Source organism: Penicillium macrosclerotiorum (genome assembly GCF_028827735.1).
Source record: "Penicillium macrosclerotiorum strain IBT 26536 chromosome Unknown utg000003l_segment0_segment0, whole genome shotgun sequence".
Classification (NCBI taxonomy): Eukaryota; Fungi; Ascomycota; class Eurotiomycetes; order Eurotiales; family Aspergillaceae; genus Penicillium; species Penicillium macrosclerotiorum.
The window spans coordinates 5,998,092-6,020,308 of NW_026643083.1; the positions used below are offsets into that span (position 1 = coordinate 5,998,092).

Genomic DNA, 22,217 nt, shown 5'->3' on the forward strand with positions numbered 1-22,217 from the left:
CTTGAATCTAACGCGTTTAATTTCATTTTCACCTTCCACTTTCATAACTCGCGTACCCAAGTCTCTCCAGTTGATTTGATTCCAAAAGTGGAATGTTCTTCTTCGCTAATGCACTTGTACCCCTCAGAGGTGTAGAGTCGACGAGCTGAGGTCAATATTTTATTCGTCCATAGCTCGATTCGCTTGTAGCCGGCCTCCCTGGCGAAGGCCTCGCATTGCTGCACCAAAGCACGGCCGACACCGAGGCCACGAGCGCTTGGCTCCACTAACAACAAGCGGAGCTTGGCTGTAGATTCTTTCGATGAGTGCTTCACAATCATGACACATCCGAGAAATTCGCCCGCCTTTTCTGCAACCCAGCAACGTTCTAAGTCGGGGTCATATTGATTGATGAAGTCCGCAGCGATGCCGGCAACTAGCGCTTCAAAGCGTTCATCCCAGCCAAACTCCTTGTAATAAAGTAGACCATGTCTGTGGATGATCCACCCTATATCTCCTGGTTGATGGGTGCGAAGAATGAATGGAGGATCAGAAATTTGATTGGCGCTTCCCATCGCGTTGAAGGATCGCAGACACACAGGCCGAAGAAAATCAGAACGTGAATATTTGTTTGGGGTCAAAAATGAAGCACAATCGTGAATTGGGTTGACGAGAATCAAATAAGTAGTATTGCGATTAAATTTTCAGAAATTTCTCGAAATTTCCATGTCATCCGGAGGGCGCGAGGCGCTTAGCGGCGGGAAATTATTACCGTTATCTCACTCGCGAGTGGCGCACCCCACAACGTACATATTTTTGAAGAACCCTTTTTCCACCACAATTATAGATATTTGATTCAACCTAACTACTTGGACACTGGTTAATCTTATGCCCTATAATATTACATCCAGGGCACCGAAAAACGCGCCTGGGTGTAGGCTCAGCGCCTATAGTAGGCTGCTGGCAAGCTCTGTAGCATCATTTGGGATATTTTAAACACGCGCTGGCAACGTTGAATCTATATTTCTAGAGTACTCCATCCTAAGATAATTACAAAAATAGCTATCATAAGATGCGAGTGCATTTGGTATTATAGAGGGCAAGTGGCTTCGGGTGGGAACTAAGGGAATGATAGAAAGATGTGATACATAAGACTACCCTGCTGTCCATAGCAACTCAGATACCCTTTCTCTTCTATTACTATCCTAGGTATTCTCTCTTTTTCTTCTGCAGCGCCTAGAGGCGTTCCTGGTTCGCAGCCAGCAAGCATCTCTGACCCCAGTTCACTATGTAAAGAAGGGAGGTGTTATTATATTTTTGTTGTATATAAACCGTGATATCTGTCAGGGTTTATTTTTTATCATATTCCTTTCACGACATGCCTACTCGATTAAATGAACTATTCTCATTCCATTTGTTCGGATTTGATTCCTTGCTGCATAGTTGAAAGATTTTTCCCGTAATTCTAGATACACATGTTGAGCGTCTGACTCCACAACTCTCCATAACCAATTCCCATCTGATTCTAGATACGACGGCGAACCCGGCGGATGTTAAGTTTTCCTGGCCCGTCATCCTCATCCTCAAAGCAAGAACGAGTACGGGGATTCGACAGACGAGATCGACGAGCGACCGGAGAGGGAGATTTCACAGTGCTATCAGGCAATATCAGTTGAAGAAGGTGATCAGCGGCTTCCTTGAGCGAGTCGCCGAGGAGACCGATTTCTGTGAGTCTTTTCGCGGCCTGATCCATCTGAGAGTGAACGTCCATCAGGAAAGTCATCGGGGCTGAGACGTTTAACCCATTGTAACTCTTAGGGGTCTTGACAGGGTTCGGACGGGGGGGAGGAGCCAATGGAGTCGTATGGACAGGCATAGAAACGTGGCGGCTGGGAGTCGGGGTACCAAATATCTCGTTTAGTGCGGCTTCAGCGGCTTCAGCGGTCGATGAAGGTAGGGGGCTAAGCTCAAACTTGGGAACAGGAGAGGAGAATATTCGGACAGGGGTGGAGACCCCATGAACAGGGGTAGAAGCTCCACGGTCAGGAGTAGAGAGAGAAGATATTCCACGAAAAGGTGAAGAGAATGCAGCAAAGGTATTCTCATCGCCCATGCCCTCGGGTGCCAGCGTAGATGCGACAGACTCGGAGATGGGCGCCATGGGCTCCTTTACTGGCCCCAAAACCGCATAGCCTTCAGGATAGGGAACACCATTCTGCATGTATTTTTCACGTTCAAACCTGCACCATTGCAGCCAATTCTTTTGCTCCTCTCGGTAGGATGTCGGAAGGTCTCGCCCATTCATGTAGCCACGCCAGTGCTCGATCAGCTCGTCGAGTAGTTCATCAGACAGATACCGAACAGCTTGGTAGTCAGACTCCAATGCAACGCGCCAATAGGGAGGTCTAACACGCATGCTGGAATGTCCCGAGGTATAAAAGACCGCTGGGTAGGTGCGTTTTTCGTTTGGGTCATTGCGACGCATAACATCCCGAAGCTCGGCGTCCGGAACATTGCTACGCTCGCCCACATAGGATTTGCGAGGAGTCATTCTGTCCGAAAAGGGAGATCCTTGAGAGGGAGGAGGTGTGCTCATGATGGGCTTGATATCGGCTGTGTCAGCGAGTATTTGTATAGCATCATGAATCTATGCTTCTCACCGGATATGGGCACGATTAGGCACGTAGAGTAGGTAGACAACAATACGTAGGCGTCGGTTCGATCGACTTAATAGGCTCGGTTGTTGCCTGAGAACATCAATCAGTTTTAGGTATCATTGTCAACAAAAGAAATCAAAAAGGAGAACTTTGAACTCGTATACTCACACAGCTAGGACAGGGGAAGGTGGAAGCCTCGATGTGGTTGGAAGTGGGTGGTAAACAAAAGAAAGCAATAATGATAAGATCAAAGATAGAATCTGATAGATGGGGCTAGGAATACATGCAGTGAGTAGATGTAAACAAACGACGGTTTGGGACCAGGCTGCTCTTCAAGAGTGAGAGAAATGTCGGCAAGGATGACGCGCAGGAAGGCAATAACCATATCGCTTTCAACCGCCTTTGATCAAGTAACAAAACAAGCAGACGAGTTCTTTCTGCTGAGATAGATTTCTTTTTATTTTTATGGTTGACCTTTTCTGGTTGACCTGGTTTCTTTCGGCCTTTTTGGATGCCCGGCTCCTGGCATGCAGATAATGGTCTTATCAGTTTTCTCCGAGATCGCGACCGTTCCTTGATGACACGACCGTCTCCCCATTATGAAGTATTAAAATTCTTCTCTTGCTGATCACCAGCGCCGCTTCTCCGGCATTTGAAAAGGGTTCAGATTTCCCTCATATAGATCTCCAGGATCCAAACAGAAGTCGAGCTGTTTCAACAAAGCTGATATCTCAAGTACCTCATATGATGCGAGCTTCGGCTTTACATCTCTTGCTTCGGCTTCCCCCTGATTGAATAGCTACCATGAGAGTGGCTCTTCAAGGTCATACAACCTGTAAACTCTCCTATATTACCGTCTACGGATAGATTTATCACATAGGTTCGGTACTACGAGGGTCTCGAACTTGGAGATTGGACACATGAGCATGTTCATCAAAGGCAGCTCTGCAACTTGAATGTATTTCCATGGACTCTCCACCTTTGTAACAGCATCGGACTCCTTATTTGTCTCCATTAACTCCAGTTCATGTTCTTTTGCGCCTACTGGACATCCTTATTCCGTAAATCGGAGAACCAAGCTGTCGATTGCATTGCCAAGAAGGACCTGTTACCCCATCCTCAGACTCGGCATCTCGACACACGATGAAAACGAAGTCCGTAACATAGAGATTTGATCTCTCATTCCAATTTTGCAGTTTCGCTTTCAACCTGACAACTTGACTCCAAAAGACGAGGGTCAATTGTCTTTGGCCACTCATTCTCATTCCAGCCTACTGTTTGACTTGGTCCACGGGGCCATCCGGCGGATCTGGTTGCATCGCAGTCTTGTACTGCGAATGAATAGGGAAAATCATTGACGGAGACTGTCGGGTTGTTGAGAATTGGATCATTCAGGATGGCTTTAACCCTTTCAGATTGTCCGTCCAGTTCTGGTTGAAGCTCGCGAAGCCAGTCTCCGATGTGCCGCATGAGCTTGATGTAATACTCAGCCATCTGGTTCGACTCGTTTTCCAGCGCCTGGAGCCTCTTCTTGATGAGAAGGCATCCCACTGGGTCATGCTGGGTGAATCGAGCACGGATGCAGTCGATTCGCCGTTTCAGATCCGCCACGCCGCGGAGGTACGGACGGATCTCGTGGACTGTAACCTGGCCAATACTATGGAGCATGGCAGGCACTGTTGAATGTAAACTCTGGACCGCTGCACGCGTAATCTCGATCTCCTGTGTGAGCCATTGGGTCATTGTCTGATCCGTCCTGCAGGGGATTTCCATTTTGCTCAAGAGGCTTTGCTGGTGTGGTATTTGGGTTGTTCTGTGCGAACTGCTAATTCCGAATTTGAATCGAGATCGAGATCAAGGTTGGCGGGAAGTTTGAGAAACAGATGGGAACGTTACTGAGAGAAGTGGCTTCAGAAATAGCTTTTCTCATATCAAGGAAGAACCTATCTGTGTCGCAAGTCGTTCGAGATGACAACCCTGTGAGAAGCTTATAGGACTTGATAACTTGCTAATCTAGTGCAAGCCTTGAAAAGCGTCCATAGAGAAAGAGATCGAGGATAACTCACGCCTCACTTCTAGATTCTAATCTTGCCCAATACAAATGACTCGTTTCCACGGTATACCGGTCCCATTTCCTTTTTCGGAGCACGATGTCAGTATGTCTGATTTCCAGAATCCTCTTCCCCCATTCACTCTTATGCCAAGTCCACAACACCATGCTATCATTCCGTATTGAAGAAAACAAGAGTAGAGAGTGAAGGCCGTTATTTGTACAAGCACCATTCTACTGCTCCGCAGAGAAACAGACGTTGGAAGATGCCATGTTAAAAGCTAAAAGAGGAGCTGTACCAACAATTCGACTTGGTACAGGAGCTATTGAGGACCGAAGGAATGAGAGCGAAATGAGGGTCAAAGAACTCACACGTCAGTGAGACCACAAAGGGGCTACATGCCAGCTCCGTTCTTGAATTGCAGGGGGGAAAAAGACTCCCAATGTCCATGGTATTCATTCAGGACGAAAGCCGCCCATGGTATTTGTCTATACAGCTAAAAAAACTCCTCAACTACTCTTATCATCTACAAGAGAGACCCCTCTTCGCCGTGAAACAAGGCCCACGGGCGAAGACTACTCGCTTCGGTTGGCCAAGCTGCTTTCACCCAATCCAGATGGGGAGAGTCAGGCACTGAGCCAGAATGAACTCAAAGCACGCTATGCCTGTTGAGACTAGCAAACAAGTGGATCTCTCATCAAGGAACAAGATCTGGGGAAGCTCATCTCCAGATTGAAAGTGGCACTACTGCACGGTCGTTCTCGACGAATTGGTGCTGGGGATGGACAGACAAACGCCCCCATTGTGGCTTTGGTGGTGAAGAGTAGGGCACGGCAGGGCAGATGCCCCCGGACACAAATGGGGCCCCCATTTCCTGAGCGCGTATTGATCAAGGTGCCGTCTGCATGGCCATAACTAACGATCCATTACTCCATACCTCCATTACCACTGATGTTTGGAGAACGGCAAATGCCAAGAAAATTGGTTATTAGTCCTCGCTCCCAAGTATGCAGCCTGCACCTGTCCCTTGTACTTGCGGTACATGCCCATCCCTATTCTGACCTGCCGTGCATGAATAATGTCCTGCCGGTTTGCGTGCCTCGCATACCTGGGATCGACTCGGCACCTTCGGGCCCTCGTGGAAGCCCACGCCGGCCATGATTCGTCTGCGGCATCGGAAAAAGCACGAGAGCTCCCATTCCGCAACAGAGGACTCCATACGCCCGTACACAAATAACCCAGGGTGGTTTGAATACGTGTTTACTGTGTACGTTTTGAAAAGACTGGCTCAGTGGTTTCCAAAGAAACAGCCGCTTTCTCTCTCTTGCGCTCTGCGTAAGCTGGGTCAGAGTTGGAAAGTTACGGCAAGAATCCTTTCCAAAGACCGCGTGTCTGCTGAATTTCACGGCTCCGAATATGTATGTACTCTGTACCTGACGCCGCAGCTGATACATCCCCCTGTATCCTGAAGATGGGGCGTCTTGTACGGAGTCTAAGGTCCACCAGCCCCATCGAGTGGATTCCGGTCGTCACCCTCGAGACAGGTGAAGCCGAAGCTCCGTAGTCGGGGGGGGGACGAGGCTGACTGTGTGAGGCCCGCGCTGCATCAATCCCAGACAGTATGGCCATGGCAGGTATCTCCTGTACGAGATTTCGTGCTCTCGTAGTCTAGCATATGAATAGTCTCCTCTATATTAGGACTCTGGTACCTCGAGCACCTCGAGTACTGCAGTCCTGGTGAGTAGAGCGGATGCCAGCTGGCGCCAAGCCAATCCCTTCTCGCATGACCTCACGGCGGGTCGATGATGCTTTGATGAGTCGTCTGGTATTGTGTATTACCGTGACCCGAGAACGCCCGACACAGTTCAGGACGGGGTTTCGATACGAATGCGTCTTGTTTCCAAGCCGCTCCCCATCCAGACGTGGAATCGACCCTATATAAAGTCACCAGCAGCCCCAACACTTTTATTCCCCCCTTTGGTCGTCTCTCGTCAACACCGGACACCACCCGTCGTTGCCCTTCCTGCCTGTCTACCGTGCCAGCAGGGGAGGGCCTGTTCGCCAACGGTCCCGGCTTAACCCTGCGATCGAGCTTATGTGGGTCCCGCCAAGCTCCTGCGATCAGCCGAAGCTGCAGCCGGCGCAAATTTTCCTACGGAATGGCGCAGAGCCTCCGGACCCCTTTCGGAGCACTGCGCTGGCCTGCGCCTACTCACTCGTGGGCTCCGACATGGTTTGTTTGGTGTGATGTGAATCGTCTCGTCGAGCTCGTTCGATAAGACCGCATTTTGTCCCGGCGGTCACCAGGTTGGGGGGAACCGGAAGGGGCCCAGGTTTGGCTGGGGGTGATAGTCGGGTTCTGGCGGGTCGGGAATCCAGTCTGGTGGAGGCCGAGGGAAGCGAGGACACGAACCCGTAATTTTTCCTTTTTTTTCCATTTCTTTTTTTTCGTTTCTCGTTATTTTACGGGTGTCGTTATCTACTACAGCATTCTTCGGGTCTTTTATTATTTGTACCTGTGGCTCGCAGCGTTTTGAGGGAAATTATAAAGGCTATCGGGGATCCCCCCCCCCCGATTGCAGGTTCATGCACTATGAGTGCATAAGCGTGGCCTAAGGGGCAGGGGGGAATCACCTCAAGGTTATGACCCGAACCGAGGCCGAGGGATGAAACAAACCATCGAAGAAAAAAAACAAAGTAAGATACAGGTCGACCAATACATTGTATAGGGGGAAAGGGAGGGACGCAGAGAGATGAGAACTATCAATCGGGTGCCGGATCCGGTCCCAGTCAAACTTACCTGGCGACGAAAGGAGACGAAAAGAGACCACTCGGTGAAGTGTGTTCCCGAGGAAAGGGGAGCCAGCGAATCCACCGGGACCCTCCTTTCAGCCGACCAAGTGGGTGTTTCGGGCGGGTTGGTGACCCAGTGACTCTGTAGTTGGTGGATCTGGAATCCGACTCGGCCCGGTTTGGGCGACGCCGGGAAGACATCCAGAAACACTTTCTGGGTTCGTGAGGCCCGACTGGACTATGATTGGTGGACAGGAATACTAGTGCCGGTGGATCGGGTGGATCGACCCACTCAATTGGAACCGCGCTGATGATCCACTGCAGGGAGGGATCGAAAATTTTTGACTGGGAGCTTGTCTTGCGGCCAGAGACGTATCCATCCGCACGTCCAGAGGGTGAGACTACATATAGTCTGTCCTCGGGACTTCGTATGCAGGGGGAAAAGGATCAAGTATCCCATGTTATAGGTCGCAATCATCCATGCCAATGATATCAAAAAAAGGTTGTCTTAGGGGAAAATCAATCAGGGAAAATCGGCCCTGGTGGATCCGCGTCAGGATCACAGCAGCGGCCAGCACCCGAACGAACCCGACCAGCCTCTCTATCGCCTGTCCTCTCTGTGGAAGAGACCAGCACACGAGAGAGATATCACAGGGGGGGGGGAGGGACGGTATCCGAAAGTAATGAAATTCAATACCGCGGTCTGAACAGGCCGGAAGTGAAAAACAATGAAACGAAACCCGCATTCCTCGGACCCGCTGATACCTGCGTTCGAGTCTTGTCGACACAATATAGAGTATGTATGGCGGACGGCGGACTCCTCCTTCCCTGGTACGCCCGTACTCCCCCGTAAGCTTCCCGTACGTCTCATACTGGTCGTCCTCCTCGTACGCCTCGTACCAGCCTGTATCATGCAGTGTCATGGTCATGACGCCGTTCAGCGCATTTCGCAGGGCCCCAAATACCCATCATACGCTCCAGCATGGCCCCGGTACCGTTCCCGTACGGCCAGCACAGGAAAGTAGGGCTTTTCACACGCGCACTAGCCTCGACTGGGAGGCGGACGGGCGAAAATTGTGCCGTAGAGTATTTATGTCCTGGGCAGGCCTTCTTCCGTAGTTTCCCAGCTTTTTCTCCCTGAAAAGTTCCCTTTCCACTCCTCAAAACTCCTCTCTTTCACACCCACAACCACCAACATCCTCCTATCACCCATCACAATGGCCTCCCGTGTCTTCGCCCAGCGCCTGGCTTCCACCATGGCCCAGACCTCCAAGGTCGCCCGCCCCGCTGCCCGCTTCCAGCTCAACGCTGCCACCAAGCGCACCTTCACCTCCCAGAAGGCCCCCGTCGCCACCTTCGCCGCCCCCAAGCGTGCCTCTCCCACCCTCCTCCAGGCCAACGCCCGCCAGGCTTTCCAGACCGCCGCTCGCCGCCAGTACTCCTCTGAGGTCGCCACCGCCATGGTCGAGGTCTCCAAGAACCTGGGTATGGGTTCCGCCGCCATCGGTCTCGGTGGTGCCGGTATCGGTATCGGTCTCGTCTTCGCCGCTCTGCTCATGAGCGTTTCCCGCAACCCTGCTCTGCGTGGCCAGCTCTTCTCCTACGCCATTCTGGGTTTCGCCTTCGTCGAGGCCATGGGTCTGTTCGACCTGATGGTTGCCATGATGTGCAAGTACGTTTAAGCGTTTGAAATCGGAGGCCCGTTTTGAGGATCAAAGCGGAAGCAAAAAGAAAACCTTCGGATAGACTTTTCTTTTCTACTTTCCTTTGTCCGCCGGGGAGGGTATTTGGTCGTGATGTATTACCATGTACTACTTTTCAGCGTCATCTACAACACCTTTTTCTTTATGTACATATAGAGTCTTTATATGGCCCACCCCATCCCAACTTCCAAAGAGCCAAACCAAAACTCTGTGTGTTGAGAGTTCTCTCTCGAGAGGCTGTGTATCACCACCAAATTTCTCCTCCCCTTTTTTCTTCTTCTCTTCCTCTCTCTTCCTAATCCCGTGTGTGAAACCGGTTTTCTGGAGTGTTTTCGTTACTTTTGATTGTGTTTTTCTTTTGGCTATCTACGACTCTCTTTTGTCTCGAACCTCCAATTCCTCCCTCTCGCTCCCTCGCTTTCCCCACGGGGGAGGCCGCGTAGGAGAACAAGGGAAGGGACCGCTCTGCGCATAGGAATCCGTAAACTCCATAAATCACGTCACACCCTCTCTAGTCCCTGGTCAGCTGTCACCAAGCTTCCACCTCTCCTGTCCGGGGGAAAGGAGAGCCTAGTCATTGCGATCCGACGAGTGCTCCATGTTCTTCGATGTGCCAGGCCCTTGCCAGCGTCGAGGATAGGCCAACTTTCCTCAACCGCCTACGCAACGGATCCGCGCCATTGACCCTCAATGCCTCGCCAGCGGATTCTCCATCTCTCGCTGCGTCGATTGACCTACCGAACCCCAGCACCTGGCTGTTGGCGGTTGCGCTGCGTCGAGCTCGAATCTCCCTCTCTCTCTCCCCGGCAACCCTCCCCCAACGCAAAAACTCGCACTAGCTCCGGGACCTCGGGGAAGCGCCCTGCCGCCGGGTCCGGCTGAGTCATCCACATGACATCAACGAATGCACTCTAGGCGCGCTACATTTGGGAGGGGGACTGGTGCCCTTACTGGGGTTCGGCTGTGTAGAGGGAACTATAGTCCACCGTGTGTCTGATGTTCTGTGTGTCTTGACTGAGAGTGTGGTGTATGGCTGGTCCTGGGGCAGAGGGTTCTCTGTCGGACTTGACGGGTGTTGGGTCTTTTCAAGTCAGGGTGGGTCAGAGTGCCGCGCGGATTCCTCACAAAGCCACAAAGCTCAGGTGGTCTGGCCCGGGCATGATATGCGGACTGCCTTTGGGGGTAGCGATGAGGGAGATGTTGTTAGATGACGTGACGTGAATTGTAGTATATGTGCTCGTTCCTATAGGGGTTATTTGGTCTAGGTCAGGACTTGAACGGATCATTCTGTTCTGCTGGGGGTGTGCAAGGCGATGTAGGGCATATCCAAAATATATAACGAGAAGTATCACTACACACCATATGTAGTGCACCCTCCCCCCCTTTGCCCCCAATTGACCATACTCTACGGAGGAACACCCAAGTAATGAGATACAGGCGTAGGCCTAATAAAAGGTGCACTGTCGGAACCAGATACGGAAAAAGCCCCCACGTCTCACACGAAACACGGAGTCAAATGTGGGATGCACTAAAGCGAAATGAAGTTTCATCACATAAACATGAATCCAGGGGGAGGAGGAGGGGGGGAAAGGCAAAATAAAGGCAACAGTCGACTCCAACCATGCCACACGACTCGCTTGCTCAAATGCAGGGGCAAAAAAAATATCAAGGTATCAAGATGTCGACAGACAAGGAAACGAAAAGCATATAGACCAGAGGGGAAGGGGGTAAAGGCTGCTGAAAACAAACCAGGAGAGCGCCTTTAGCACTCCCCATACTCGAATCCCCTCCCTCTTCTCCCTTTCCAACAACAACCACATCCCCAAAAAAGAAGACCAAATAGTTCACATGAAGATCAAAAAAAAGAGAGGAAGAAAGAAAGAAGAGAACTCTTCAAGAGTGCGCTCGTAGCCTAGAAAATCTCCAGATCTTCAAACTCAACAAGCAACCCATCCGTCGGGCCAGCCGCAGATGCGCCTTCCAGCGGCATTCCATGCATGGCATCCCACATTGTCTCGCCGCGGCCCAGACTGGTCGGCCGGCTGGCATACACGCCGACGTGCACGAACTTGTCCTCGACGCCGTAGAAGAACCAGGTGACCTCGCGCAGCTTTTTCCATGTGCTGCCGACGGCGCCGGGAGTCATGGCGTACGGCGAAGCCGAGGGTACCTGGTACCAGATCCAGAGGGCGTGGCCGATGCGCTCAAGCTTGATGCGCAGCGAGTGCACGGCAGCGCCGGCCGTCGTCACTAGCGGCGAGAGGCACCAGTCGGCGCCGTCGGCGGTCGCGCTGACAGACGATGCGTTCACGGTGCCGCAGGAGAACTCCATACCGGCTTTCACCCATTTGCAGGGCGGGTGGGCACCGGGCCGGCGGCCGGCTGGGAGCGCTGGCGCGTCCGAGGCAAAGGCCTGCGGCGCGGCCCCGGCGAAGATTACCAGGCCGCCTTGGTCCCATTCCTTTTCCCAGTCTGCGCTGACGGTGACTTCGGCGACGACGAAGGGGTGCCGGAGGGAGGTAAAGACGATTGGGGCGGTGGAGGTGTCGCCGTTGGGGGGCTTGCGCCATAGATCCGTGTTAGGTCCGGCTGTGAGGGTGAAGTATTCCATACATTGGGGAAGGGCGAAATCAGATGGCAGGTTTAGGGCTGTGAAGGATGAGCCGTCTGGAGGCATCTTGGGCTATGCAGTCCGATCTGTCTCTCCGGGGAAGGATTTGGCTCCGTTTGCTTCTTGTTGTCTCCGGGCGTTTTGGTTTCCCAGGGTGTTTGGCGGGTTTCGTCGTTTGCGGTTCCAATGAAATAGGATTCAATCAATAGGCTCAATTGGCAGAGTGACACGGGTGTCCAAACGCTATATAAATGCGTTAGTGCGGGACTGAAACCGACACTGGGGTTCCTATGGCTTGGGTATCGTACTTGAGGAGACAGAGCACTTAACGTTCTCTGCAGATCATCGGATGGGTCGAGACACCAGGGAAGGAGGCGAGGGGGGAGGGGGGCGTCACAGCATTTAGAGTTTTCCGAAATATAGATCCAGTCCGTGGGTTTGCAAAGCTAGGCAAACAATTTTCTTCACGATCGTCCGCAGGAAAACTTTGTTGGGATCTGATCTCTGAACTGCAGTTGAGAAGTGCTGTTGCGGGTTTAGGCGGATGCTCCGAATGCGGCGGCGCAAAGCATCGAGGAAACACGACGCAAAAAGTAATCCAAATGCCCCCCAAAAATCTAGAAAAGGAAAAGAAGGGGGTGAACAAGAAGCCCGTAGGTGCAGATTAAAATTCCGGAGGCTAGAACTCTCCAAGATGGGTTTCACGGGGTAAATAGGGCGAGCCCAAGAAACAACTCAAAAGTCCGAGAAATAATAAAAAAGAAAGGAATTCAGGGTATCATGTCCACTATACTATTTATATGGACTTAGGCTTGCCTCACTTTTCTTCGGTCTCTCCACAACGCCTCAGGGGGAGAGGGGGGCGGCCCTTTCTAGGCGTCATTCATCCATGAATCAGTTGGCCTGGGACAAGGACCGCAAGGCCCGCCGAGCGAACCCGCCATTGATGGCCAAACACCAACGGTAACGATGTAGCGAGACTAACAACAACCAACGCAGCGCATAACATCACGGACCCCAAAGGGGAACCACTGCGGATACCCGAGAAGCTGGGATACCACCAAGAAAGGAAGAAACAGAAAAAGGTAAAAAAAAAAAAAAAACAAAGCTAGAACCTCGGAGGAGCTAGCCACGCTAGCAAGGAACAACGAGCGGCACACAGGACACAGCACGCAGCAAGCAACGAGCAACGAGCAATGAACGATGACTGGGAAGATTGCTGGGCCACTGGGAATCACCTCTCCAGCGCGACGTGCGACGTGCTTGTTCGCGTCGGCGCTGCGGACCAGTTCGCAAGTGGCGGGTCATCATGCATCCCCCGGAGAATCCATCACGTTGTGACGGGCTGGCGATCTACGGAGCCACCGGGGTGGGTTTGCTCCGATGGGCAACACCCAGGATATCGGGTACCTCTCTGTCCAGACACGAGATGATCCAATCCTCCGGGACCAGCATTCATAGGAGGGGAGTCGAGGGGAGAGAAGCCCGGAGGGTCTCTGGCAGGACCGCGGGGAGCTGAAACGAGGGGCAAAAAAAAATAAACAAGACCACTAGGCGATTCGGTCAACGAGAAGCGAAGGAATCGAAGTTGACAGACTTTGGCTGTGCGCTGCTGCTGAGCTACCTCCCCGTGCGACGTGGTCAAGGTCGCCTTTGTGGGTCGAATGGATGCAGTGGATTGATCAGAGGAAGTGCGGTATAGTTCTGGATCTGTTCCAAGACGATCGATCGGGACGAAGCATGGCGAACATGCGGCCTGCTGGCGGCGTCAGTGTCTGGGCTGATCCGCTATGGGTTTCGTGCTAGACCTCGATCGGACCCAAGTGACTATAGTACCCATGATTGGCATGCAGTCTATACGATCCATCGAGTTATTGTTTCGTGCCATCTACGAAGTTGATTATCGGGGAAGTACCCTCTATACTTGTATCTTTCTATGTTCCAGGGGTGAGGCCACCTCTACCCGGCTGAGCTCAGAAAGTCCAGCGACCCAAAAGAAATATCCGAGACGATACTCACACAGGAGTTCAATAATGAAAAATAATGAGATAATTAAAATCGGCCTTAATATTGACCATATGAGGCTAGGATCTTCCTTGCTCGGCGAGAATAGTCAGTGGTAGCGCTGGTGTGATTCTGACAGCTGGCCTTGGGGAACCTTGGTCTACTCATTCGCTAGGGTTGATTGGTGGTTCTTGCATGACACCCTGAGGGTCCTGGATTCCGCGTTGGGGGGGGGGGGGTTCGGCGTTGTCCTGCGCTTCTGCGCTTCGGTGGCTCAGTGGAGAACACTTTCTCTTCAGCTGCTGCCGGGCTGGTGGCGGTGGTGCGACTCAGCCACGGTGTCGCTTGTTTGGCTGCTCTCCACCGCTGCGGCCGGCTGAAGAAGGCAATCGACAGTAGGAGTTCTCCGTCGCACGGAGTCCATGGAAATGGATCAGCGATTATAATCCAGACCACGAAGGCTTGCGGCGGATGCCCCGTGTCGGACATGCCGAGGTGCCTTTTTCTCCCCTTTTGTTTACTTGGACGACTTTCGTTTAAAGAGTACGGAGTACTCCGTGTACGGAGATGCGGACATGCAGAGTATACTTCGTCGAGTATCGCCCCTTTTTCTTTCGGTCCTAGCCCGAGGCATGAAATTAGGGCTGACTTGGGAAGCTCATCAGAAAAAAAAAAGAGGCGGCCAAGCTGTCTTCTCCCTGCCAGGTCACGAGTACTGCTGGAGAAGGAAAAGATGGACGCGGGTAGTCCCTCCCGCGCCAGTAGGATGATACGCGCTCCTAATTATAGAACTTCGTGTGTCGCTCCGACCGGTTTCCTAGCAACCTTAGTTGGTTCGGCTCGTGAACCATCAACGCCGGTGTCTTCTTTCCCAAGTGATATGTTTTCTTTATCGTGAAGGTTGATGGTGCGATCTTCGGATCGTAAAGATGAGTTGGCACTGTCTGTGCCACTTCGGGTCCAAGCGAATCAGTCATGCCGGTCCGCTTTGACGAGCCACTGGTGCAGATGCGTGAGGTCTGGTTGATGCTCACTTCCCTACTGGGAAAAGCGAGTCCTGGTGGTCTATTTTGACAGGCTTTATATACGGTGCACCATAGCCTACTATATGGAAAATCTTTGACTCCAGGGTTCTGTCCCAATCGATGTGATATAATCCTTCTAGAGATGATGGAAAGATGATGGAAAGATGATAGAAACCACGGGCCACACGGGTTGCTTTGCAGCCCAACGATTGCTTGACTTTCTGACAATGCTTTTTGGGGGCCAAAGTCGGTGTTTAGCGTTAAGAAAAAGGGGGGTGCACCCGGAGAAAGCATGCAAGGCTCCCGAATCCACCAAACCACTAATTCGCCTTTTAACGCTCGTTGGCGTTCGTATCGTTGGCGCCGTCTGCCCTAAACACTCCTCCAATCCCCGTCTGAACCAATGAGCACCCGCGGCTTTCGCCTCAGACCCGGGCGGAGCCTCGTATTTCAGGGTCCAGGTGCCTCTAGACTTGGCGATGAAGAGTTATTTCTTAAATCCTGCCTAAGTCGCAATCTCTCAATCATGATCTGAACTGAGTTCTTGTTTCTCTCCGCGTGCGGCACGCATACCGCTGTTTCTATATACGCGCGCCCGGACAATCGCCTTTCCTGTCTGCCGGCAAAGCGAAAATTTTCAGTCAAGCTCTATTTTGCTTGACGATTCGAATTAGCTCTCCACCTAAGAGCCACTCGCGCATCCAACGAAAATGTCTCCACGTCGAGGATCCGGGTCTAGTAGCTATGGCTACTACTATGGCTACGACAATCCTTGGGCCGAAGAGATTCAGTTCTCGATGGATTCGCTGCTGTCAAAATCGCTTTTTATCGCTGGGTTTGCCTTTGACGTGTTAACGGTGCTGGCTTTGATCTGCTTCCTTGTCTGGGCATGCATTGTTCGTAATCATCGAGGACAGATGAGGGGTGTGGTAATCACGATCATCACCTGGCTACTGTGGGTACTACAAATTAGTCCTATCACTTTCGCACGTCTACGAGTGGACTAGAACTCGACAAGAAGGGATTTCAGGACTAACGCGACCTCACTGTCTAGGGCGGTTATTTGCGCTGTCATCTACGAGATCTTTTACCTTGCAGAAGCCACTATCACTCAGTACTACGTGATAGATTTGATGCTCAATGAGTTCTTCTTCCTTCTTGGCAGCTGTTTGCTCTTCTTCGTTTACTACCACCTCATCAATGGCATGCTGGACCGCCTTACCGACTCTGGCAAGCCTTATGCGGCGGTGGCTGTAATTCATTGGGTGGTTATAGGCCTTGTGTCCTTGATCTCGCTTGCAACTTGGGCCATGTACGTTGCATATCAGGTACAGTATGTCAACAATGGCTACACCGGAGCCCTGCGACAATCCTACCCGAAGCTAGAGAGTGCCCGTGCCATCATTTACTGGCTCCTATCCTTGGAAATCCTGGCCTGGGTCATCTTCGTAACTGTGAAGGCAGGCTCCCACCGGTTTACTTCAAGAGTGAGTGCGCATAGTGACATCAGTATGAATTTCACTAGAAGTTTTCAAACTGTTGACCTTGTTTCACAGCTACCCGTCATCGCCCTCACCGTCAGCAGTCTCTTCTGGATGGCACTGAACATGATGTATGCAATTGTGTTCATTCGCTACACGCTGGAGGATACCGTCAGGACCACACCAAAATATCTCAGCACCGTCGAGTCCGTCTGTCAATTTTTCTTCATCGTGGCCATTTTCACTGGCATTCTTTTCTGTTGCATGAACTGGCGTAAGGTCGATGATCGCCAGGACAAGCCTTCACTCCCGGCGCAACACCCGTACCAGACCTACCAGACATACCAGCAGCAGTACCCGGCCCAGCCACAACAGCCTCTTTACCAACACCCCTATCAACAACCCTATCAACCACCCTATCAACAACCCTATCAACAACAGCACATATATCCGCATCCCCAGCAACAACCTCAGGCGAAGGCTTAGAAAAAGTGGCCAAAGGGTACAAGATTTGACGTGGAGCCTATCAGAAATGAGCGCCGGCTCTACGGAGGTGTCTCGACTTTCAACTGTTCTAACCCATCGATCCTGAGATCAGTAATGGCAAGCTTGGAAAGGCCATGACCGCATTGTGCTATTTGTCGAAAACGATATATTTGTCTCATTTCTTGACGATGTTCTTGCATGAAATACCCATTTTTTTTGATGTTCATACTCCCGAATAATACCCCTTATCGCATGATTGATTGATTGAAATTATGATGTACCTTTTGATTTGCACTTATTGTGTCCTTATGCAATAGCACCCAAACGCCAAAACGCCAGAGTGTAGAGAGAGTATATAATAGTACCAATGTAAATTTTTGCGTTCTTTGAAGGAAGATCACTCGTCTTGAAACAATATCATCCCAGGCCCACATGTTATCTGGATTGCTCCTTACATCTCTCTTCATCGCCCATCCCGAAGTCTTGGCATCTCCGCACAGGCGGTGGCGGACCGACGATAACATCATAGCTCATCGATCTCCCAACAACCTCCCCGTTTCAATCATAAATACCCAAGACCAAGATTCGGTATGGTTTGTGGAAAATGCCAGAAAAAACTCAAGACAACCGAGCTTGCCACACCCGGCGTCAAGCGGAAGAATGATATGTACTATGGCTCGCCATCCACCACTGTGGGCGGGCCGTCGAAATCCAAACCTACCCTTGGCGCGACTGGCATTGGCAAGGTATGTATTATATCTCCCTCATGCTCCGGTATTAGAGTATACATGACATCTATGGCAGATGTGGATGCTGATCAGACTGTGTACAGAGTAAACTGCTCGGCGCAAAGGCAAAGAATCCCTATGCGGCATATTCGTCGTCGTGCGAGTCGTGCAAGACCAAGACTGAGCAGGGCAGGAAGTATTGCCAGCGTTGCGCGTATCAAAAGAACGGTATGAATTCTAGAGCACTTGCTCCTGGCTCAAGATAGGATTGCGCTAATTTTTGTTCAGCATGCGCATTGTGTGGCAAGAACCTAGCTGGCAGGACGACTACTGACAAGCCCATTGTCCAGGGACAGAAGTTCAATATGAAATGATGAGCTTTGGCGAATGTTTGTTATTTGATTCATATACTTAGGACTAAAGCCACGGCATGGCATTCTAGAGTTATGGGGGCCTGTGTGAGATGTGCAAAATAATGATTTTGATTGACAGTACAGTGAGATAAAAAAATAGGGAAAGCAAATATCTAGTTATACATGGCATGCGCAGTAAGAGTATATGCAGTGCGTCGCCAAACACGCTTCGCTTCATTGCCGGGAATCAAATCTCTATTCCCTGGTAGGACAACCAACACCCGACAGCGGCACGCAGATTCTATGCGTTCCTCGCTGTTCATACATCCTGCCTCTCGTCCCCAACAATAATGGCATTCATCGATTGTCAGAACAATGCAAGGAATCCAGAATATGACACAGAAGGCTCAATCTACCGATCGGCGAGCATGTTCTTAATGTAGCTGTAGTATTGAGGCAGCACGTATTGCGGGATCTCATCCTTGGACAGCCACTTGAAATCCTTCAGGTTCTGGTTGCTAGAGGACAGATCAGCCTGACCAGCCATGATGCGGGACTTCATGAAGAAAGTCTTCTCGCCGTGGAGTTCGGAGCCAGTGGCCTTATCGACGTGGGGTTTGCGGTTGGTGTAAACGTGATGACCGGCGGGATGAAAGCCAACCATCCAGGTGTTCATGTGGACACCAGCAGACTGGGATAAGGTACGCTCGGCGGCCTAGTGAGATTAGAAGAATAGGATGTTAGTGAGCCCTGAACTATTACATCTCGCTCGGATGCTCTTTGACGGCAGTCTCACCTCACGCAGGGTCTCATCCCCCTCGATGGGCGAGCTGGGGAACTTCCAGTAGCCCTCCTTCGACTGGACCAGCAAATACAGAGTCCGCGGTAGCAATCTGTTCAAACTCTTGTGATCGCCCTTCTTGTCGGCCTCCGTCACCCGCGCGAACGGCCGCGGGATCTCTTCCTTCTTGCTAGTATCCTGGGATGTGGCATTGGCCGTGGACTCGGCATCCTGCACTAATGCTTCGACCTGGTGCTCTGGCTCAGATTCTTTCGCGCCAAGAACGAGCTCGTCGTTCCATGCATCGCTAGCGTATGCGTTGTAGTTACCGATGTCGCGTGCTGGTGTCCGGCGCTCCTTGATCTTGTTCTTCCAGTCGACATCTGCTGGTGTACCACGTTTGTAGTAGAAGTACTTGGTGAAAGGGAGTGCCAGACGCTCGTTCAGACGCTTCTGGTAGAAGTAGTAGGCTTTCTCGAACGGCTCGAGGTCGCGGGTAATCTGAGGAGGACGGGAGAGAACCACACCGGCATTGATGGTGTATTTGGGCCCGACGACAGGAAATGTGGTATCGGTGGTCTTCGGATCGGTGGTAGCGGCAGCTGCAGAAGCATAATTGCGGCGACCCAGAGTCTCTTGACAGCTTCTGCAAACGCCGGAGTCGAGCCTTGAGGGTCCTGTTCAATCGGGGGATCATCAGCACCAGACACAACCAAGAATCCTGTCAAAAAAACCAAAACATACGCATCAGCGACGCTATGCGCCGAGCACCATTGGATCCTGTCGACATTGCGGCGATGTGGACAATGGCGTCGTGTTGTCTGGTCTCGCCGGTGACCCTTTGCTTTCCGAGAAAAGTTCCAGCAGATGGTCACGTTTGCACTAGTCCAGAATGGGACTAGTGAACAATTGCCCGCTTTAAAACTCCATCGCGTCCTGCTCTCCTCTTCTTTTTTCTCTTCTTCAGGCACCCATTTCCTTATCGTCACTGCGTTCAGATTTTCCCACGGCCAGTCGATCATTAAGCGGTGCTCAGATCGATTTGCGGCTATTTTTCGCTAGCGGTACCTTCTTTTAATCCAAGGTGTACTGTTAGATAGCTGTCGCGAACACTCCGCACCGTCATTTCCATGTTGCTCAGCGTGGATAATTCGTCTCTTTGCTTCTCATGTCCTTTATTTCAGTCAAGAAAAAAAATAATAATAGAAACATTTCATTCTATCGCTCTGTTCATCTTCAAATAGCATTAACCACGTGGAGTCTCGTTGGCGCCTCGGGATGAAACTAATTGGCATCGCTCATTAGCGTTCCTCCGAGGCGAATCACCTTTTCTGCGGTCCCAAACACCCGCAATCGGTTTCCGTAGACTTCCCAAAACTCTGTCCCGAGGCGAGGGACCAGCAGTCCATGGCGAATCATGCTGGCGATCTCATCTGAGCCATTGTCCTCCAGGACCATCCGTGACAGGTTTTGAGTGCGTGGAGTTGGGGGACTAGTGTTCTCTCCTTCATCTTCAGTATCAAAGAAATCCTGAAACCTGTTCCTAGACGAGTTTGACATGCGTGGACGGCAGTTGGGGAACAGCTCTCGCACAGCAGCGGCTGGGGTTGGATTGTTCACCAGCCCGATCTCCATATCTTCCAACCTGCCTCGCTTTCCCTTGGGCATCTTGCCATGTTCGGCCCCGCTTGAAAGCTGTGCAGACAACTTGATGAAGGCGATCGCGGCTAGCATGCTATCATAGCCCGCTTCATGGATGCTCGTCTTATACAGATATTTCGAGTGGATAGTATCGATGTCTAAGCATTATGCCTGTCTGTGAGTGCCAGCCCCGGCAGAGCCAAAACAAAGCAAGCACAAACAAACTTACCGATTCTGGGGCAGGATAGCTTTGCTAGACTTTTGTTTAGCTCTTCCAGTGAGGATGTCGGACTCATGGCGTCGGAATTCTGCGTTGCTAGGTACTTGGTGTCGGCTAACATCGGGAATACAGTATGAACCAGATCCATGAATTCTGTGATGGTGGCTGGCAATGGACCTAGAAAGCACTTGTAGAAGAAAACCAGGTCGGTGAAGCAGTTATGCCCAACCAACACGGGCCGGTTTTCTTTGAGGCGCTCCTTCAGTCGGTCTGAGAGGTCAGTCAGAGTGAAGCCAGGGTTCTTGAGTTTGGCCATTAAATCCTTGAATGTCTGCGGTTCAAGATCAGTCAAATCCCCGCCCACTAGAGCCTCTGTGATCCATCTGAAGCCGACATGCTTTCGCACGCGGTTACTGATTGCCTTCATCCTCTCAGCCTTCTCCACTTCGTCACGCGCGGGGTCAGACAGTTCGATATAAATGAAAGCCGGCCTTCTTCGTGACTTGAGATTTGGATATTCAGTGTTGACTAAGTGATGAACGAGCCACTTTTGCATATTATTCAAGACCTTCGGCAGGGTCTTCTTCCCATGCAAAGAAGGCAGAGGGAAACTTGGAGGAATATTGATGGAACGGCTCCGCTTCTGCAAATAAATTAGCTTCTTCTAGAGGAACATCTGCCATTAATGACCCATACTTGATCTTGAGCCAACCAGTTGTCAAGTTCGCGCCGAACTGCCTGGAGGAAGTCGATGGATTCTGGATTGTCCAACTCTAAGCCTCGGGTGTCCACTGTATCGTGTGGATTACACTTTTTAATTCCTTGCTCCATCGCTTCTTCTTCTTCTCGTCGGGACAGATAGCGCACTCCGTCACGGTACAACGAGTTCAGATCAAACCGGTTGTTCATGAGGAATTCCGTTGCTAAAAAGCATTGGTCAGTCCTTCCGCTCAGCAGAAGAGATGTTGTATAACCACAGCAACATACCCCAGCCATTGAAAGTACAGTCACGGTTGATATCCAGGTCGCGATTCAGAAGCGGATTGAGATTGATGTTGTAAGGCTTAAGGACATAGCCTGCAGACGAAGTTTAGTTCGGAACTAAGGCTATTCGATGTCACGAGCATCTTGAAAAGTGACTGTACCGTTCTTTGGATCCTCTCGGCAGATAGTCAGGCCAACCTGTAGGATCTGATACTTTTCCGCGGCGGCTTTGGTCTCCTCGTATCGTTGCTGAAGCGTTTGAGTCCTTGCACCTTGAGAGCTTGGAGCTAGGGCAATGCCTGAGAGCTCGAGATCCAGGGCAACGAAGCAGCTCGCTGAAATCTCGTTCAATACCCAGGGAAGATAGCTGCTGAAACTTTGTGAAGTGATCTCCATGACGAAATAGGTAGGTGAGGGAGCGGTTGATCGATTCGAATGAGGCTGAATGAAGCAAGTGCTTAGGGTTGACTGGATGAAATCAGAGTTGGGCCCTGCTCTCTCTTCAGACCGAAGTCTGTTCACTTCTTCGTCACTGTCGTCCTTAAATGATGGCGAGGGTTATCCTGCGGTAAAGACCAAAGGGAGGTTCAGATGAAAGTCAGAACGAGCGAAGGATATTGGATGTGGTCCAGGTAGGCGCCTTATTGACCGGTTGCGCGAGGATGTCGGAAGTATGGAAGGCAACAACCAGAGAGCAATCAGCGATTTTGATTCGATATG

The 22,217-nt window shown here is 51.2% G+C and overlaps 9 protein-coding genes across 9 annotated transcripts; 3 read left to right on the forward strand and 6 right to left on the reverse strand.

The window, feature by feature from the left end:
* Positions 1-41: 41 nt before the first annotated feature.
* N7462_005059 (GNAT family N-acetyltransferase) lies at positions 42-554 on the reverse strand (the record flags this gene model as incomplete). The annotated part of the gene is made up of 1 exon (XM_057076784.1): positions 42-554. One exon carries the CDS (start codon positions 552-554, stop codon positions 42-44), a length of 513 nt encoding a protein of 170 aa, XP_056936289.1.
* Positions 555-1,504: 950 nt separating this feature from the next.
* On the reverse strand, positions 1,505-2,575 carry N7462_005060 (uncharacterized protein; the record flags this gene model as incomplete). Its single annotated transcript, XM_057076785.1, has 1 exon — positions 1,505-2,575. One exon carries the CDS (start codon positions 2,573-2,575, stop codon positions 1,505-1,507), a length of 1,071 nt encoding a protein of 356 aa, XP_056936290.1.
* A 1,240-nt stretch (positions 2,576-3,815) lies between these two features.
* Positions 3,816-4,379, reverse strand: N7462_005061 (uncharacterized protein; the record flags this gene model as incomplete). Its single annotated transcript, XM_057076786.1, has 1 exon — positions 3,816-4,379. The coding sequence occupies one exon, from the start codon at positions 4,377-4,379 to the stop codon at positions 3,816-3,818; it is 564 nt and encodes a 187-aa protein (XP_056936291.1).
* A 4,318-nt stretch (positions 4,380-8,697) lies between these two features.
* Positions 8,698-9,162, forward strand: N7462_005062 (ATP synthase subunit C family protein; the record flags this gene model as incomplete). Its single annotated transcript, XM_057076787.1, has 1 exon — positions 8,698-9,162. One exon carries the CDS (start codon positions 8,698-8,700, stop codon positions 9,160-9,162), a length of 465 nt encoding a protein of 154 aa, XP_056936292.1.
* Positions 9,163-11,095: 1,933 nt separating this feature from the next.
* N7462_005063 (uncharacterized protein) lies at positions 11,096-11,860 on the reverse strand (the record flags this gene model as incomplete). The annotated part of the gene is made up of 1 exon (XM_057076788.1): positions 11,096-11,860. One exon carries the CDS (start codon positions 11,858-11,860, stop codon positions 11,096-11,098), a length of 765 nt encoding a protein of 254 aa, XP_056936293.1.
* Positions 11,861-15,533: 3,673 nt separating this feature from the next.
* On the forward strand, positions 15,534-16,790 carry N7462_005064 (uncharacterized protein; the record flags this gene model as incomplete). Its single annotated transcript, XM_057076789.1, has 3 exons — positions 15,534-15,778; positions 15,878-16,310; positions 16,380-16,790. 3 exons carry the CDS (start codon positions 15,534-15,536, stop codon positions 16,788-16,790), a joined length of 1,089 nt encoding a protein of 362 aa, XP_056936294.1.
* A 590-nt stretch (positions 16,791-17,380) lies between these two features.
* N7462_005065 (cysteine-rich PDZ-binding protein) lies at positions 17,381-17,892 on the forward strand (the record flags this gene model as incomplete). The annotated part of the gene is made up of 3 exons (XM_057076790.1): positions 17,381-17,536; positions 17,623-17,746; positions 17,807-17,892. 3 exons carry the CDS (start codon positions 17,381-17,383, stop codon positions 17,890-17,892), a joined length of 366 nt encoding a protein of 121 aa, XP_056936295.1.
* Positions 17,893-18,283: 391 nt separating this feature from the next.
* On the reverse strand, positions 18,284-19,442 carry N7462_005066 (mitochondrial 54S ribosomal protein mL46; the record flags this gene model as incomplete). The annotated part of the gene is made up of 3 exons (XM_057076791.1): positions 18,284-18,586; positions 18,668-19,329; positions 19,397-19,442. 3 exons carry the CDS (start codon positions 19,440-19,442, stop codon positions 18,284-18,286), a joined length of 1,011 nt encoding a protein of 336 aa, XP_056936296.1.
* Positions 19,443-19,936: 494 nt separating this feature from the next.
* N7462_005067 (CAF1 family ribonuclease) lies at positions 19,937-21,893 on the reverse strand (the record flags this gene model as incomplete). The annotated part of the gene is made up of 5 exons (XM_057076792.1): positions 19,937-20,451; positions 20,523-21,156; positions 21,210-21,436; positions 21,501-21,590; positions 21,659-21,893. The coding sequence occupies 5 exons, from the start codon at positions 21,891-21,893 to the stop codon at positions 19,937-19,939; spliced, it is 1,701 nt and encodes a 566-aa protein (XP_056936297.1).
* Positions 21,894-22,217: the final 324 nt, after the last annotated feature.